Here is an 18,986-nt window from a genome sequence, read left to right as displayed (position 1 = left end):
CCTCCCCCCCCACTCTCAATCCCTAGTGTTCCTCCCCCCCCACTCTCAATCCCTAGTGTTCCTCCCCCCCCCACTCTCAATCCCTAGTGTTCCTCCCCCCCTCTCAATCCCTAGTGTTCCTCCCCCCCTCTCAATCCCTAGTGTTCCTCCCCCCCTCTCAATCCCTAGTGTTCCTCCCCCCCCACTCTCAATCCCTAGTGTTCCTCCCCCCACTCTCAATCCCTAGTGTTCCTCCCCCCCCACTCTCAATCCCTAGTGTTCCTCCCCCCCCACTCTCAATTCTTAGTGTTCCCCCCCCCCAATCTCTACCGCACCCTGTGATTCTAACTCAGTGCACACGGCTACAATGCCTAGTGTTCCTTCCCCCCCCCCCACTCTCTACCGCACCTTGTGAAGATGCTAAAGAAGCCCCAGAGAGGCCACCAATTGGCACATTGTCTCACTGGCTTTCATTTTCCAGGAGGCAGATCTGCTCTATTCTACAAATCACTCATGGTTGCAGCAGCCGTTAAAATATGCTTGTGTGGTGGTGTTTATCAAGCAAATGGTAGTTTAAAGACAACATGTTATTCCTTCGAGTATGTTGCCCTCAAATCAGTGACCGTTTGTTACACAATACTGACACTCGGCCCACATTAAAAGGACCACCACCAGTGGATGCTTTTACTTTATTTTTTCTTGTTGAAGACATCTATAGCATTGGCAGTTAATGCTGCAGCTTGTCAAATAGCCCTTTCAACATTTTACTTGTGAAATACAAAACAGAAATTAACAAGTTAACAAAGGAAAACATGCTTTAGTTGCCCTTCTTAGTTTTCTTTCTTTTACATTGAAATAGGGTCTTGCTAATGTTATATAGGCTATTTATTCTAGCCTGGCCTCAAACTTTCTCTCTTAAAGCCTGAGCCTCTGGAGTGCTGGGAAGAGAGGAGGTGCGGGGGGGGGGGGGGGGGGAAGATAGCCATGTGTCATTATGTTTATCCTCAGTATTTAAAAAAAATTAGTTATCCTAATCCATAGGCTACTCTGTGTTCTCTGTGTTCTCTGGATGGGGATGCTGCCAGAAGGTGTCATCTTATATCTTTATAAGAAAATGCCATATATAATTAATAGTCCTTCCTTAATAATAATAATTGTTCTTGTTTGCTTGTCTGTGGCTGTGATAAAATACTGTCCAAGAGACGTTTAGGGGAGGAGAGGGATCATTTGGGTTACAGGTTCTGGGCCATCATGAAAGGAGGCCAAGAACGGAAGTAGAGGCCATGGAGGCACACTGCTCACTGGCTTGCTCCCAGGCGCATCTAGGCTACATTTCTGTGCTGTGTAGGGGATGGTCTTGCCCACAGTGGACTAGGTAGCTCACATCAGTAACAATCAAGAAAATGTCCCACAGACATGCAACAGTCCTTCTTTCCGGGTGTGTCAGACTGAACACCAGGATCAGCCATCATGGTATTCTAATGAATGAAGGCCTTCTTGTTCCTTTTTTCTGAGTATTGCTCATGTCCACCAAACATTCATTTCTATGTCTAACAAAGCGCAATCGGTTTTAATCACCGGGCCAACCATCTGCGAGGATGGCTATGAACAAGGCTTCCTACCCTGTCTGTGCTTGCCCCTCGCCCCTCAGCGGCTAGACTCTACTGCCTTTTCTACCACCTGAGCTGGCTGTGTGATTTATTTTGACCGATTGAATGCAGTGAAAATTTGACATCCAGACTAGGTTTTTACTTGAAAGGCGTAGCTCCCATTAGTGCCCTCTTCAAAGCCAGCCGGCAGGAACAAAATCGCCCATCCTCCTTGCAGGCCTGTTAAAGAAGGGTCTTAGATGGAGGCCTCTAGATGAAAGGATGCTGTGATAGAAGGACAGGCAGGGAGCTATGTGGGGGAGTGGGAAAGTGCCCCCAAACGGGTTGTACTTCCTTGCATGGTAGAAAGAACCAAGGCATGAGATGCGGGTGTGTTTCCATGGTGATTTTGATTGGCTTTTGGGGTTTTTGGTTTTTTGTTTGTTTGTTTTTGGTTTTTTGGTTTTTTTTTTTTTTTTAACTTGCCTGGCTTGGGTACTTAGCACAGTTGCAGCTGCCAGTGTTGGCGGATGTAGTGACTGGCAGAATGATGGTCATCATCGCCTTGGAGAGCTGCTACCTTTGGCTCTCTTTCACAGGACCGGCTGTCTAAAGAGTGGCTCCTCAGTGCATGCTGTCTTGCAAAGGCCCCATTGCAATGGCTGCCTTGAGCAATGTCATGTGCCAAGCCCTGATTCTCTGGCCCCTCAGAAAGTGGCCTAAAATGGAGTCATAAGAGAGTAGTACACTTGGCTCTAATCCCAAGTGGGCCAAGGCCTCTGTGAAAGGGGAAAATTTGGACAACAGACCCAGAGGCACACAGAGAATACCATGAGGAGGTGAAAGCAGAGACCAGGCAATACGCGGAAGCTAAGATGGGACACAATTGTCAAGCCCAGAGAGGAAGGAACAGTTTCTCCTTTAGGGAGAAACCTGTCCTTTCAGATGCTGTAATGCAGGAGATGAGGACCTTCGGGCTTTAAGGCACTTGGTCTGATGCTCTTTGCTACAGCAGCCTGGAAAGCTCCCTCACTGGCACAGCCCCCTCCCCTCTCCTTTCCGCCCTCCTGCAGATCTGGGTGGACTGGTACTCTGGATGGGGATGCTGCCGGAAGGTATCACATCCTAATCCAGTTAAAATTAAAATGCTCACTGCTTCAGAAAGTTGTGTGAGAGGCAGCTTCTTGGATATTGGTAGCTTAAGGAAAAGATACCTGTGAAATTATACCAGATTGTCTCTTCTACCACCTTTGAGACCCTCCTACCAAAATCATGCCTTCACTATTCTAGAGTTTATTTGACATTATTACTTAACTTACTTGTTTTCTCAAAAAAGCATGCTTTAGCCCAACTATATTAGGCTTGGCACTTGTTAATCCCAATATAATCATTTGCATGATTTGGGGTGCCATAATTGTTGCAAGCTGGTATTAGAATCTTAAAAGTCGCATATCTTACCCAGAAATCTTTAGTACTTTATAATAACAATAATATTGTCTGCATTATGCAGTAATAATGGAAATTACATTTGCAAAATAGTTCATGCTAATGGGACATTCTGAAATGCAAGACAAAGAAAATGCACAACCGGAGAGAGAAAAATTTGTTTTGTTTACTGCGTTTTGGTTGTGTGTGCTCTCAGGTCCAGAGGCAGGAAAGAGTTTGGGGGCAGCTCCATGCCACAGGACCTGAAGGCTGAGTGACAAAGACCACCAGCCTGTATGGTTCTCATCAGAGTGGAGACTCTCAGCATTTGGGGGTCAAAGGTGGGGGTGTTGTCATAATGGCGCACTGCTTGTCCTTTAGAGGAGATTGACATCAAGTGAATAAGATCTGCATCTCTAAAGCAAGCATGCATTTGCTATAATTTAGCTTTATTTGGTTCTCTTCTGGTTGCTTATAGCTTCTGATTGATAATTTATTTACAATATATCAGGGGGCACGGAGAGATGGCTCAGCAGTTAAGAGTACCCGCTGCTCCTGCAGAGGACCCAGGGTTGGTGTCCAGCGTCCGTATAGCAGTTCACAGCCATCTGTAACTCCAGTTCCAGCCGTTCAAATGGCCTCTTCTGACCTCTGTGGGCACCAAGCATGCATATGGTGCACACGTATACACGCAGCCAAACACCCGTACACACATAAATACAACTCTAAACGTATCTGAGCAATATATGATATATTCCTTTGGATCTTTACCAGTAGAGTTTTTAGGTCAATATTATGTTAATGAACTTTAGCCTGCCTCCCCACTCACCCATCTTGACTTCCTTGTTGATTTTGATTTTGGGTTTTTTTCTTTTTCCTTCCTTAGTCTTTGCTAAGCAATCTGCTCTTGTGCTACATCCCAATCCTACCCTGTCCTTTTCACATTTTAATTTATTTATGTTATTCATCACATTCCAACTCACAGAAGAAAAACCATGGTGAAAATGAGTCTGTAAGGAACCTAAGAAATTCTTGGCTATGTGACTCAATGCGACACATGCTGCTTTGCGAATTTTGGATGTACTCTGAACCAATTAGGACATTTTGTGAAATTTTGATTAAATATTTCTTTTGACAGCTTAATTACCGTTAATCCAGGAGGATTCTGCCTAAAACTGCCAAGATTAAACAAAGCTTTTGGCCTGCCAGGGAACTGAAATGTGAAGAGGAAGGAGTTAATGCTTATGACTTATGAGTCCAAGTCATAAGAATTAATTTAGCTTGGCTCATATTCCCATGGAACCTATCTCTGCTTCAGTCGCTTTCATGAGGAAAAATGTTGGTTTTCCCCCTTTTCTATTTGTTTTGAAATCACCAACCCACAGCCAGTTTACAGACATTGACGTTCCTAGGGCCTCTTGGTTTTCCGTAGCAGAAGGTCCAAGCAAGAGTGCCAAGCCGTGCATTGCAGGTGTCAGGGCTTCAGGCAAAGCAATTATAAGTGATATCTCTGCACCTTCTTCGCCACGCAGCTCTGAAATCACTCGAGGAATGCCTCCCAGGCCGTGGGGCTCTCAGATTCCAATACCATCCCGAGAAAACCAAGCAGACAAAACTGAGAGGAAAGGGTGGCCAAGATTGGTGTTGGTCATCTGTGTTTATAAACCATCAAAGTCAGTCTGACTTCTGCAGAACCAGGTCTTAGTGACTCTGGCAGCAGCTTCCTAGGGCTGAAGGGCTCGGTACTCCAGTCTCTGTTCTTTTCAGCGTTTCCCTACATCCCATAATTTATTGTGTGGTGAAATTACCCATTTTGAAAAGTACTCTGGCTGGGCATGGTGGCACACGCCTTTAATCCCAGCACTGGATAGGCAGAGGCAGCCTGGTCTACAAAGGGAGTCCAGGAAAGCCAAGGACTACACAGAGAAACCCTGTCTCGAAGAACCAAAATAAATAAATAAATAAATAAATAAATGAAAAGTACTCTGAAAATTTAATGATAATGATTCAAGTACCTCACTGACTCTCATTTACCCCAAAACTTAGAATACTGAATTATGCTTTCCTCGGTGGCTTCCTGGAAGGATGATTCAACAAAAAACTCCATCTTGAAAAATAATAAGATGGAGAAAATTATAATAAGGTGGAGACACCTGATGTTGACCTCTGGCTTCCACACAGACACACACACACACACACACACACACACACACAACCACAGGTTAAGACATACTAACTGTTCATATTTCACCACTAGCTTTCCTGCTGTGGGACTGAAGTAGGTTACTCATTGAGTCTCTTTTCATAAATGGTAATTAAGGTCACTGTCTTAGTCAGTGTTCTATTGCTGTGAAAAGACACCAGGACCACAGCAACTCATAAAATGAATCACTTAACTGGGACTGGCTTATGGTGTCAGAAATTCAGTCCATTCTTTAATAGGCAGGGACATAGCAGCAGGCAGACCCAGTGCTGGAGAGGTGACTCAGAGTTCTACCTCAGACCTTCAAAGCCCACCCCCAGTGACGCACTTCCTCCAACAACAAGGCCACACCTCCTAGTCCGTCTCAAGTAGTGCCACCGCTCCCTCATGACCAACAATTCAAATATATGAGTCTTTGGGGGCGTTGTTATTCCACACACCACCGCACTAACACAATTACCCTCTCGTTGGTGCTGACGTGTAATTAAGTGGACATTGCAAAGGGAAGCTCTTAGCTTGGGACCAGGCATGTATTTGTAGTGGTAACTTTTTGTTTTATGGTGCTGGGCATTGAAACTAGGGGTGTCATGCTTGCTTGCTGGGAAAGTGCTCTCCCACAGAGGCACAGCACCCCACTTTATTTCTTTCGGGGGGAATCTCGAATCCTATTGTTCCATTGGACTTTGTGCAAAGCCAGCAGAAAGGAGCTGACTCTCAGACTTTATTAATCGCAAAATAATCTCTGCCGTCCCATCTTCTCCCTAGCATTTCATCTCACCTAGGAAGCAAGCGTCACTAAATAAGCAGATATTTCATGGCTTGTTGTTGTTTATTTGTTCTGTTTTATAATGTTATCCCGGGATATACTTTAAAAAAAAAGAAATGGTAGAATAATGATTCCAATGCTTAGAAACCCCAAATAACGCCTGTCATTCCCTCCTGGGATTCCCGTTCTATCAGGACTTGGCCGGGCTCCTTGGAGTGGCACAAAGATGGTGGAGAAAGCCGGTAGGGCACGGGACTCTCCGATGACGGTGCCCTGGCCTTTCCTTCTTAGGCACCTGCTGGCACTGGGCAGAAAACAAGAGGGTCCACTATGTGCTCGCTGGCACTTGGCTGTTTGTATTCATTAACAATATGAAGTAAGGTTGGAAATTTATGTCCTAAGTGGCCCCGTGGGTATTTGAGTTGAAACACACCATGAGCATCAACATAGAAGAGAAAACGTGCAGTATTTGTCCTTTTGGATCTTGAGGGAGAATTGAAGGACGGGAAAGAATATGATCAAGGTATATGGTGTGAAAAATCTTGGTTGAATTTTTAAACGACTGTTTGGAAATGACTTCCAGCTCTACAGATTTAAAATTTTTGCTGCTTTTGGAAGTAGATATGACATGATGCAATAGGCTATAATAAGATGCAATATGATATGGTATAGAGGCGTTATCCATATCATATGATCAGGTCTTCGAATCTCCTTTTATTGCTTTGTTTCAGATTGATGTTCTCAAGGCAGACCTGGAAAGTGCAGAATGGAAAGTTCTAGAAAATCTCATTCTGGAGGATGTCCTTGACCAGATCGGCCAGCTCCTCTTTGAGATTCATCTCCACTGGCCTGGCTTTGAGGTCAGTGGCAGCGAGAGCAGTGTGGTGCGGTTTTGGTACAGCCTCCTCAAGGAACTGCAGCGGAGGGACTTCAGACTTTTTCACACCTATAGAGACTTATCTAAACCTCAGCTTTTCCTGAAGAAAGACACTTTCAATGCTAGCAGCTGCTACACCCTGTGCTGGGTGAATACAAGATGGAAGTAAGATGAAGCCTCACAAAGCACAGCACAAAGATGTATTCGCAGATAGACGCGTCCGTTCTTCCAGTCATGGAGTTAGGTCTTTGGTCTCCACTAGCCTGTTACCTGCTCGTGGTAGGGATTGTCTCCACAGTACATGAAGCCTTGGGCTTGACAAGCCGCAGCAGCACAGGTGAACATCTACATCACCAGGCTGAGACCTTTGCATTTTTGCCTTTCACGGAGTAAGGGTATGCCCCTTTCACTCTCACTTGGAGGGTAGAAACACCAGGCACATGCCAGGTTCCTGTTACCTTAAAACTCATTATGTATCCATAGTTCACGAATTTACATTAAAATGAAATTTTACTGATTTATACTTTTACTAGGTTGATCAGATTTTAAAATGCACTGTTCGTTTTAAGTTGGGTCACTCTGCCAGGCAGTGGTGGTGCACACCTTTAAGTCCCAGCACTCAGGCGGATCTCTGAGTTCGAGGCGAGCCTGCTCTACGGATCAAGTTCCGGCACAGCCGAGCTACACAGAGAAACCTGTAGCGATATGTTTAGTGAAAACCTGTCTCAACAAACTAACTAACAATCGAAACAAACAAGCGCAAAAACGAATCGGGCCACTCCTTTGACTTTAGCTAGCTTCCCTTAGGTTTCTCTCGTCCAGCCAATCAAAGCTGTGCTTTGCAGCCTGTGGCCTTCAGTCGTTCCTTCTCGGCCTTTGCTGAGGCCATGCTACAGCTCTCTTAAGAACTGCTGATTCCACTCCGTGGAAACTTAGATCCATCAGGTTCTGTCAGAACTTCAAGAACTTCAGCTCAAAATTCTTTCATACGCGGCGGTAAACACACTTCATCTCCTGTGAAACTACACACGAAGCAGAATCCAAGCGGCTTTGCTATTGCCTTGTCAGCCTTTAAACAGGACTTTGGCACCACACACTTGCCTGCGCTGTGAAATCTTTTTAAATCCACTCTCTTAGGGATGGGGAGAGGGCTCAGTTAGTACACTGCCTCACTGCCTGCCGCAGAAGCTTGAGGACCTGAGTTTGCACGCCTTGCATCTTAAAGCCAGGTGCCAGGCATGCCTCTGTAACCACAGTAGTGGCAGCGGGGGTGGTGATGTGTGTGTGTGTGTGTGTGTGTGTGTGTGTGTGTGTGTGTGTGTGTGTGATGACAGTGGGCTGGAGACAGGCTGGGGCTCACTGGGCAGGCTCACCTAGCTGAATTTATAAACTTCCAGTTCAGTGAGAGGCCTAGCCTCAAAAGATAAATTGTAAACTGGGCATAGTGGCACACACTTTAATCCTGGCACTTGGGAGGGAGAGGAAGGTGGATCTCTGTGAGTTCGAGACTGGCCTGGACTGCATAGTGAGTCGCAGGCCAGCCAGGGTTACATTGGGTGACCCTGTCTCGGGGAGGGGTCAAGGGGTCAAGGGGTCAAGGAGGACGCCATAAATGTCAAACGACCTCTCTGTCTCTGCCCCTCCTTCCCTCACTCCCTTCTCCTCCTTGCCCCTCCGTCTTGCTGTGTAGCCCAGGATGGTCCTGAAGTCAGCAGAAGTCTCAGGCTGGTTTTGACCTTTGATCCTCTGGCCTCAGCCTTGGGTTTCACTTCTTTTTCACAAAAGTTTTTATTTTACTTTTTAAATTAAGCAGAACAAGTAGGTTCTCAAGGGTTCAATGATATCTATAATTCTTAAGTATACAAATAGTCTGTCCTGTGAATGATTTTCAAAAGTTTTACGCTAATTAGACAATATAAAAATAAACCAAGTTAAGGGTTGGGAGGCATATTTTTTACATGCAGAGTATGAAAACTGTATGTTCATTGTTCAAAACGTTGTAGGAGGCCGTGGAATCCTGACTCTTGTCACATTCCATCCTTCTTTCGGGCTTTTCTGTCTTACTTGCTTCTACCCTCAGATAGTCCTGGTCTGGCTTTTGGGTTTGGGCTTTGAAAATAACATTTTTTCAAAACAGGATCTGGCAGGTATTAGACTGGGACCAGCTCACTAACTGGAGCTGCAACAAGAACAGAATTTCTGAGTTAGTTGTGATAATTTTTAAAAATATGAGGATTTGATTCTTAGACTCCTAGTACCTGAAAAAAAAAAAGGGAGGGGGGTTGGATTGAGAAGACCAGCTGGAATAAATGTAATAATCAATGGTGGCTCAGTCTCATCAGTGTGCACAGGTATTTTGGCTGTCCATGAACACAGGAGGGTCCATAAATACTCTAAATACGTTTGTACTGTTAGTTTGTATGGTGTCGTTTCCAAAGAAACATTTTGCCTTTGTTTGGATTTTGTCACAAATTTAAAAAAAATAGTTTTATGCAGTGGAATATATATATATTAAATATTCGTATACAGCAATGTATAGAGTGCACCAATTTTAAGTGTCCAGTCTGATCAATCCCTAAATGTATATATACCTATAGCAAGATTTTTAGTGCATGGAATTGGAGATTTAAGGCACTGAAGGTTCCAGACAAGTGATATAGAATGCTATATATGAATGACTAAAGTGAAAATGGATGTATTGTTAAATCAACAACAACAACCAGAACCCAGACCTACTTAGCAGGCAGCCTGTGCAACAGTTAGTTAGCAGGCAGCCTGTGCAACGGTTGTGGCATTTATGGTTAATTTCTTCATGGATAGTTCAGTATCTACAATAGATCATCTGATAGTTGCTATGGCTTCCCTGTCTCTAGAATCGATTGTGCTTGTGTGGGTCAGCATCTCAGCAGCGTTGCCATTTGGAGCTGGATAAAATCTTCAAGTGTGGGAGGACTTATCCTGTGTCCTGTGTCCTATGTGCTGTGGGATGCTTAGCGGCAACCCTGGACTCTACCTGCTAAAGGACAGGAGCAACAACCCCACCCAGATGTGTCAAATGTCCTCTAGGGAGCTATCTACTGGCCACACCCTCGCCTCCAATATGGAGAAGTAATGATGCTGACTCTGAGAGGTAGGTCAGGCTACTGCAGCTCTGATATTTGCTTTCAGAGGAGGGGTAATGCAAGTGGCTTGTGAGAGACAGAAAAAACAAGAGCCACCATCATGGACACAACACAAACAAAACAAACAAACAAACAAACAAACAACAACAACAAAAACCCAAGCACGCCAAGCAACAAAATCAAGCGTTACCACTCTTTGAGCGTTTACAGATATACCAGACACCACGGTCGTTAGTCATTCCATTTTCTCTCAACAACCCAACAAGGAAGTATCATTTTCCAGGTATATGGATAAAGAAAGTTAGAGGTTACAAAGCCTGTATCCCCATCACTCAGCTCGTAGATGGGATGTGAATCTACAGTCCCCATCAGATCCTATGGGGAGCGCACTCCATTTCCTGCACCGTGTAGTGAACACTGGATGCTCATTGGAAGGCCATTTTTGCATCCATGTTACCCAAGGAGGAGAATCAGCACACTTACACAGTGCCGCAAGTTGGTTCCAATCGGACTTAATTTAAGTAAGGCTAGCAGGTGCAGGCGTGGTGAGGAAAGATGCGGACCCAATACCTTTGCTGTCAGGGTAAGTCCGGCAGCTGGAAAGGCTTCTTCAGGCCTGGGCGGTGCTCTTGTTCCTGTTTGTCGAGGTGAGGTGCGTGGTACTCTCCTCCCAGCTGCAGGAAGGATGCTGACTGCAACCGCAGCATGGTTCTCCAGGGCTGAAAGCCGAGATGTGAGTATCTGTGGTACACGTTCCTTTAACAGACACTCGCCGGAGCAGTGTGACACAAATGATCCAGAAAATTCAAATTTAATAAATATCAAAGTTACTTCAAAAAGACTGCCTGCACTTTTGGAGGCAAATGAAATAGGAGGATGCAAAAGACTCAGAAGTTGCCTTTTAGCATGAACAGTGTGAGAGTCAAAAAAAAAAAAAACCCCTCTTCTTGCATGCTGGATGTGGCTGTGATAGGCTACAGTACAAATAGTCGCCACATTTGTCATTTGATACGTTTCAGATGAGCTGAGCCAGGGAAAGGGCACAAACCTACACGAGAATTGACTGTCACTCCAGTAATATTTACATGGGGTGGAAGAAAAGCAATTTCATGAATTTACAGTGTATCCAAACCTGTTATTCACATCAGCATTTCTACCTTGGATATAAGATCTTTTAGTAAGCGTGGTCCAAGATGTGACCTCCTAAGTGTTAAATACTTGGATTATGCAAAGTTGGATTAAGCCTGGATGGAGACTCATCCTGGCTTGCCTCCAAGGGCACCTGCACACTCAACTACTGCATCTGTCCCTTGGTGATAAATGTAGGCTTTGTTGTTGTTGTTGGTGGTGGTGGTTTTCGAGACACTGTTCCTCTGGGTAGCCCTGGTTGACTTGGACTCACTTTATAGACCAGGCTGACCTCGAACTCACAGAGATCCGCTTGTCTCTGCCTCCAGAGTGCTGGGATTAAAGGCGTGCCCCACCATGCCTGGCTCTCATGCTTGCCTTTTAGGCAGTGTGCTGGCTGATGTTTTGCCAGCCTGACACAACCAGACTTGCTGGGAAAGAGGGAACCTCAATTGAGAAAGTCACCTACTAAACCAGCCAGTGAGCAGCACCCGTCCATGGCCTCTGCCTCACTTCCTGCCTCCAGTTTCCTCCCCACGTTGCTTTTAAGATAGGCAATGGTTATTTTATACTAGCTGATTGCTGGCACTTCCTTATGTTGAACAGCTTCCTTCATTTACACTAAGAGAAACACCTTAGCGTTAGGAAGCCACCGTCATAAGACCCAGCAAATCCTTAAAACAGTCTCGATTTAGAGGTTATTTTAAATTTTGAAATACTTTTATTATATTTTTGCTCTTAAGAAAAATAAATCAAGCAGGCTTAATGCCATACTTTATGTCTAGCATGATATGGGAAAATGCTACATTATCAATGTATATGTATATGAACAATGTATATGAATATGTATATGTATATGAACAATGTATAGGAAACAAGAAATTCTTGGAGCTGAGGGGATGTTAAAGGCATGTGCCTGGCACCCACACTCACATACACATACCCAGACATTCACACACACATACACATAAATAAAAGGATAAAAAAAAAGTCTTAAAGAAATGCTTTATAAAAACCAGAAGCTTCATATTCGTCTCATATAAGGTTTTTTAATAGCTTGTTTGTAAGATTAAGGGATTATATTTGGCCAAATTTAAATTCAGATAGATGATACAGAGGCCCTAGTGTACACAGGACACTATCCCATCACTATGAATTAGTAGGAGAAATCTGCTGTATACACACACACACACACACACACACACACACACACACACACGCGCGCGCGCGCGCACATGCACGCACACATGCACACACGTGTGCACATGTGCACACGCACACACATGTGTTCTTGATAGAATGGGCTTTGCATCATCTTACTTTTCTTTGTCACAAAATCAAAAATATTCTCCGTACAGAGTAATATTGTTGTTAATTTACCCATATGGCCTAATAATGTTTATCATTAGGCCTATAATTATTATTAGAGCAGTATAATCTACTATAATCAATCAAGACACAGGCACGTGTTATATTTTAAAATAGCTTTAGTTAACCTGGGGCAGGACAAATATTAATTCCCTAAACTACTTCCCATAGTGGGGCAGGTATCCCATACTTGCCCTAATCCCATTTCCATCTGCTTCTAATAATTTCTATCAAGCTGCCTCCCATCCATAATCCCATATACTTGCTAATGCTCTTCATCTGAGCCAAATCCTCCATCCACACCAGCCACGTGCTTCTCTTCCATCTAATCCATGGCGGCCATCTTCTTCTCTCTTCTCTCAGGGTCTCTCTCCTTCCCAAGATTCTCTCCGTCTCCCCATGCCCAGGAACTTTAGCCACACCTCTCTCATTTGCCCTGCCCAGGTGTGACTGCCTTTTATTAATTAGCACCAAAATACATCAGCACAGCTATGACTCATATGTACTAATATTGTAGCGTATGGATTGACTCAGAAATGACTGGTTCTTGGGAATTAATACAAAGAGAGAGCAGCGAGGAAGACTGGGTTGACTCTCCCAGTTCTTAGAAGGATCATCTAATAACCGAGCCTTCACTGGTAGCATACTCATCCAATTCGATCGTTATGCAGCTTTCACTTCCCCAAGGCCAAGGCTAAGATCTCCAGGTCAGGATCTTTCAGTCTGGAGTGAAAAAAATCCAGCATAACAAACAACAAAATAACAACTGCGTCTAAATAGAAAGTAACATGTGAAAACTTAGGAACTAATCTAATCTCTAAAAGTACTTTAAATATTCCAAATGGCAGAAATCTCCAATAAGAAATAATGAAATAATTTTAATAATTGTACAGGAAATTCCTATTTGTAAGAGCACTTGAAATTTACACCCAATGAACACCTCTTGAACAGGTTCCCAGCAGGCTCCATTGTGGGAAAGATTAAGCTTTGTCACAAGTGAAAGCAATCTTGGCGGGCTTTACCCTTGGTGCACCTTGTGACAGACTGTTTGGAGCCTTCCTGGGCTTGGAATTCAGGAAGCCGACCTGGGAACCCCACCGTGGCTATTGTTTTCCTAATTGACCCTCGAAGGGAGAAGGAGACCGCCCTTTGCACGTGACTGGGAAGGTGGGGAGAAGACAACAACAAGTTGAGGCGAGGAGAGAGCTTATGGAGAACAGCAACCGGCCGGACCAACATGCGGGACAGAGAGACACCTAAGGACCCGTCTCGTGGAACGGATACCGCAAGGTTCACTCTTCTGTCCCTTTAACCTTTTTTTCCTTCTTGTGTATGCTAGTTGGGTTGTATAATAAAGTTTAATTGTTAAAAAACAGAGCCAACACTCCACGGTCAACACTGGGGCTCCAGGGTGCGCATGTGGCCCTTGCTTCTTGGTCTTCTGGGACAGACAGACATTATCCAGGAGTAAAGGCAGGAGAGCCGTCCACGGAGCCAGGGAGCTGGAGGCCTCACCTACAGGTGGGGGATTTCCCCGATTTCATCCCAGTGTTTTAGAAATACTTTCTTGTACAGTTAATAATATTTCAATTGCAACGTAAACTGTGGTTTCTCACAGAATACACCTGGACTTTCATTTCTTATATATGTCCACCCAGGAGGAGCTATCAGTATGCTCAGTACTCAGTCCTAAGTAAGATGGAAGACAGACGGAAGAGAAGCTAGCCATAGTGCTGAGGTATGTCCTGGAGGCTGCCTGCCAACACTGCACAGTAGCCTGTCATTGCTTCTTAATGAGGAAGCTGAGGCATTCTACACTAGAAGACAATCCCTTGAAACTCAGGACCACAGTACTAGTCATACTCGTTTTATGGGAAATTGGACCTTGCTTCCTTGTTCAGGTTTGTGTAAGTATGTCTGAACATTTCATGGAATATTTCACTTTTAAATTAATAAAATCATAAGCATTTATTGTGTACAAGATACTTCGACATATATAAGCATTGTGGAGCAACTAAAGCTACCTCCATTGCCTCACATTCCTACCTTTTGTTGTTTTGTGTTTCAGATGAGGATATTTTAAAATCTACTTTCAGTAGTAGTTTTTAATATATATATAATTTTAGTGAGTCAAGCTACACTGCTTTTATAAGATGAAATGAGTAAAAAAGGTATTACAGAATATTTGATTATTGTACATAGAAAACCTAATTGTTAGCAAAATATATATGCCTACATAGATACTGTGTTTGTCAGCTGCAGTTAGATGCTAGGTGTGTCCTGAAGAGATGTCATTTGGGTGTGTCTCTAAAAGCTTCTCTCTCCCTCCCTCTCCCTCCCTCTCCCTCCCTCTCCCTCCCTCTCCCTCCCTCTCCTTCTCCCTCCCTCCCTCTCCTTCTCCCTCCCTCCCTCTCGCAGTATAGCTCAGGGTCCTCTGTCTAGAATGACACAGATAGAGATTTCTAAAGAGCTAATAGTTTAGTTGTAGAATCAGACTTGTAAATAGATATTTTGTATATAGTTCAGTTACCTAGCTGAGCTAGCAGGTTTTTACCTCAGTGTCTTTATTGGTATAAATATTAGAAAATTTAAGCAGGTACAGAAAGGCAGCAGTTAGAGTAAAAGCCGGGGTAGGAAGGGCATTATATATTTTCAAAGCTGATGTAAGGGACAAGGAAATTTCTCTGTGGGCAGAGGAAGTAGCGGAGGCCTTCTCTGGTGTGAGGGGACCTGAGAAAGGTTCACCAGAGGAAGAAGTAATTGTGTGCTGTTAACTCTAGCGTGTGCGTGCAGACGTGTGTCACAGGGTACATCTGGAGGGCACATGACAACTTTCAGGAGTCAGTCGTCTCATCCCACCATGAGGTGGGTTCAACATGGGACCGGACACTGGCCCTCAGGCTTGGCTCTAAGTGCCCTTACCCGATGAGCAGAGCCAGCATGACAAAAGCGCAAAGATTTTGATTTAAGTCTTAGTCTTAAGATACACATTTAAGTGTGGAGACGGGACAGTAGGGCCAAAGGAGTAAGGAGACCCGGACATTGCTGCTAGCTAGCTTCATCTTATAACAAGTCACCATCTTTCTTGATCCGTTTTCTTCTTTTAGGTCAGACTGTTTGCTTTTCCTTTTTTCATTTTTTAAAAGTGTCTTCTTGCTGGACTGTCTCATTATTTTGACTCCTGTGATCAGGTGAGGTGTTGGCAGTGACAGGAGGGAGCCTTGATTGTGTGCCTGCTGGATCTGGGTGTCCTTGCAAACTTGCCCTGAAAGCTGATAACCAGTACTTTGGGGTAAGGGCAAGGCACATGGGAGGTGATGGGTTAAGAGGGTAGAGCCTTCATGACTGGAGTCGGGGTGCTTCAAAAGAGGCCTGGGGAGAATGCTTCCCACTATGTGAGGACTCAGCAAGAAGATGCTGTGTCTGAGGCAGGGAGTGATCCCACATCAGACACTGGCCTGCTCCTGCTTACTTTTGAACATCTTGGCTTCTAACATGGCAAGTAATAAATCTGTTGTTCATGAATTATTCAGCCTAATGCGTTTTGTTACAGAAGCTTGACTGGACCGAGACACTTGCCAGGAAAGGAAGTTATAGGATATAATACTCTTATGCATTAAAAAAAAAAAAAGCCCAGGTAAGAGGGGGACCCATTCTGATGGCTCTTCAGGAAGCAGATGTGCTCGCAGGAGAAATGCCTTTCTGGGTCACGTAAACTCATGGTTCTAAGACTAGAACTCAGGATTTATAGACTGTACTAGTTTATTACTTCTGTTTTCAGACTGTCCCAGTAACATGACAGTATGTTAAACAGAACTATAAATAGCCCTAAAGCTATTTCATATGCATACAAGCATCTATGCGTATGTATATTTGTGTAGGAGGCATGAGTATGGGGCGTGTGTGACTGGATGCCCAAGAACAAAGTCTTAAGACATATAAAACCCCAGAGAAAGGGAGACAGAGAGACAGAGAGACAGAGACAGAGAGACAGAGAGACACAGAGAGAGAGAGAGAGAGAGAGAGAGAGAGAGAGAGAGAGAGAGAGAGAGAGAGAGAGAGAGAAAGGCGGGAGGGCGGGGGGGGGGGGTGGCAGTTAGGGAAGGTCACAAACTTCAGACCCACCAGCACCAGGAAGCTTACCTTGTGGCTGAGGGCAACAGAAACTTCTCATGAGAAATAAGCTTCAAGCTTGTGCAAGGACTGAAGTAGTGGAATTGATCTTCATCACACATGAACAGAACCGTACGCTGAGGGATTGCAATAACTACATGGCTCTAAGGGCGACACCCTCAGAGGGACATGATAAAAGCAGATGCAGAATGCTTTGAAGGGACTCTTCACCAACCCAGGCTACTAAGACTTTCCTCGGAGAACAGGACCCATTCGTACTAAAACGTCACACTGATCAGGAAATGAATGATGCGCTGTGAAGGAGAGCTAACGAACAACAAAACCCTGGGGATTTTAGCCCAGGTACTTGAGGAAACTGACTAGCTTTTCCAGGCTGCCCTTAAACTGTAGCCGAGGAAGACCACGCATTCTGGTCCTTCCGTAACATTTTAAAGAGTGTAGAATATGGAGCTAGAGAGATGGCTCAGCGTTAAGAGTGTTTGCTGCTCTTCCAGAAGACTAGAGTTCAGGCCACAGCACTCACATAGCGTAGATCACAGCTACCTGTACACATGTTGCATACATGCACACAAACACAAAAATAAATCTTTTTATATTTTTATTTTATTTATTTGTTTGTTTGTTTGTTTTTTGAGACAGAGTATCTTTTGTGTAGCCTTGGCTGACCTGGACTTGCTTTTGTAGACCAGGCTGGCCTTGAACTCACAGCATTCCGCTTGCCTCTGCCTCCTTGAGTGCTGGGATTACATGTGCCACTGTGCCTCCCTAAAATAAATCTAAAAAAAAAAAAAGTTCGTGATTAAAGATATAATACTATCTAAATCTTAAGAAAACAAGAGACTATGGGGGTAGGAAACCCAGGCATATAAACAAGTGCAAATAGACGCGCCCACCCCCACCCCCACCCCCACCCCCCGAAAAGGAAAACTGTGGCTGAATTGAGCAATCTAATGGATTAAAAGGATTAGGCACAGATAAAGATAGTTTAAAGTTATCTGAACATAGACCTGCAGAAATGCTCCAAATGTAATACAGGAAAGTATGAACATCAAAATCCTAACATGAATTCTGTTACGACCAATTTGGACCTTTGAACATCTTTTAGAAGATGGAGCAGTACTGGGTAGTGGCTGCACATGCCTTTAATCCCAGCACTTGGAAGGCAGAGGCAGGCAGATCGCTGTGAGTTCAAGGTCAGCCTGGTCTACAGATCAAGTTCCAGGACAGCTAGAGCTGTTACACAGAGAAACCCTGTCTCGAAAAACAAAAACAAAAAAACAGAAGAAGAAGAAGAAGAAGAAGAAGAAGAAGAAGAAGGAAGAAGAAGGAGAAGAAGAAGAAGAAGAAGAAGAAGAAGAAGAAGAAGAAGAGGAGGCAGTAACACTGGATTCCTGAACTCTTTTTATGTAAGAAAAAATGGTCCTAGGGCCATACTGTGTGAGTGAAATAGCCCAGGCCCAGAAGGATGAACATCATAAGGCATCATTCATATGCTGATCACATGTATGTGTGTTTAGTGACTTGGAATACCTACAGAGTCCAGGCAACCAGAAAGGGGCTGTTGGGTGAGAATGCAAAGCGACATCTTAGGGGGGAGGGGAATATAGTACAACACAGGGGACATAAAGAGGAAATAAGGCAGAGGGAAGTTTAAGTGCAGAGAGGGATGAGAGGGTAGGGCAGGGAGGAGAGGATGGATAAAGGGAAAACGGACACTAAGGATGCTTAGAAAGTTAGATTCAGCTGTACGGGAAACCTGAGAAATAGAGACTGTCTTAATTAATGTGGGAAGACTCACTCCAAATGTAGGCAGCACCTCCTATTAGCAGCCCGGATATACAGGGGGTAGCAGAAGGAAGGTTGTTTGCCGACTGGTGGTTTGGTCCTGCCTCTTATTGCTGAGTGATTTTATCCTGTGTTGCTGCTCTATGATGCTACGATACTTCCTTTGCTGATATCGAAGCCAGTGTTCCCAGGCTTCCATGGGTGATGGAGGACCAGTGGCTCTCCAGAAACCCTTTAGGTTTTGGGTGAGATTTGGACTGCTCAGCTACCCAGCCTCAAAGACCAAGCAACTATAGAGTTCTTGGTCTCTGGGGCATGATACAGCTGGTGTTACTATTTCAAAGGAAGCTGACTTAATAAAGTCTCCTAACACATATACTTGTTCTTTTGGTTCTGTGCCTCTAGAGCTGTGCTTCTCACCCTGTGTGTTGTAACCTCTTTGGGGATTGAATGACCCTTTCACAGAGATCGCCCAAGACTATTGGAAAACACAGATATTTACGTTATGATTTGTATTAAGGTGGCATGTTTTTCCTCCTTGACAGAAGCTCCTGGGATAATGACTCATGATACTCAAAATATATTTACAAATACTTGGGCCAAATAGCCA

General features: G+C 44.3%; 1 protein-coding gene across 2 annotated transcripts in view; it reads left to right on the top strand.

Annotated features, from left to right (window-relative positions):
• The window catches only part of METTL24 (methyltransferase like 24), a 114,883-nt gene extending 103,349 nt beyond the window's left edge, over nucleotides 1-11,534 (top strand). For both annotated transcript variants that reach the window (XM_084774481.1, XM_084774479.1), the window contains exon 5: nucleotides 6,694-11,534. In XM_084774481.1, the coding sequence (XP_084630607.1) occupies nucleotides 6,694-7,008 (315 nt within the window). In that variant the 3' untranslated portion in view covers nucleotides 7,009-11,534. The remainder of the gene's footprint in view (nucleotides 1-6,693) is intronic.
• The last annotated feature ends 7,452 nt before the right edge of the window (nucleotides 11,535-18,986 follow it).

This window comes from Acomys minous (assembly GCF_964271855.1).
Source record: "Acomys minous genome assembly, chromosome: 3".
In the NCBI taxonomy this organism is placed as follows: Eukaryota; Metazoa; Chordata; class Mammalia; order Rodentia; family Muridae; genus Acomys; species Acomys minous.
Note: the sequence above shows the minus strand (reverse complement) of the source record. Positions and strands in the feature narration are given on the sequence as shown.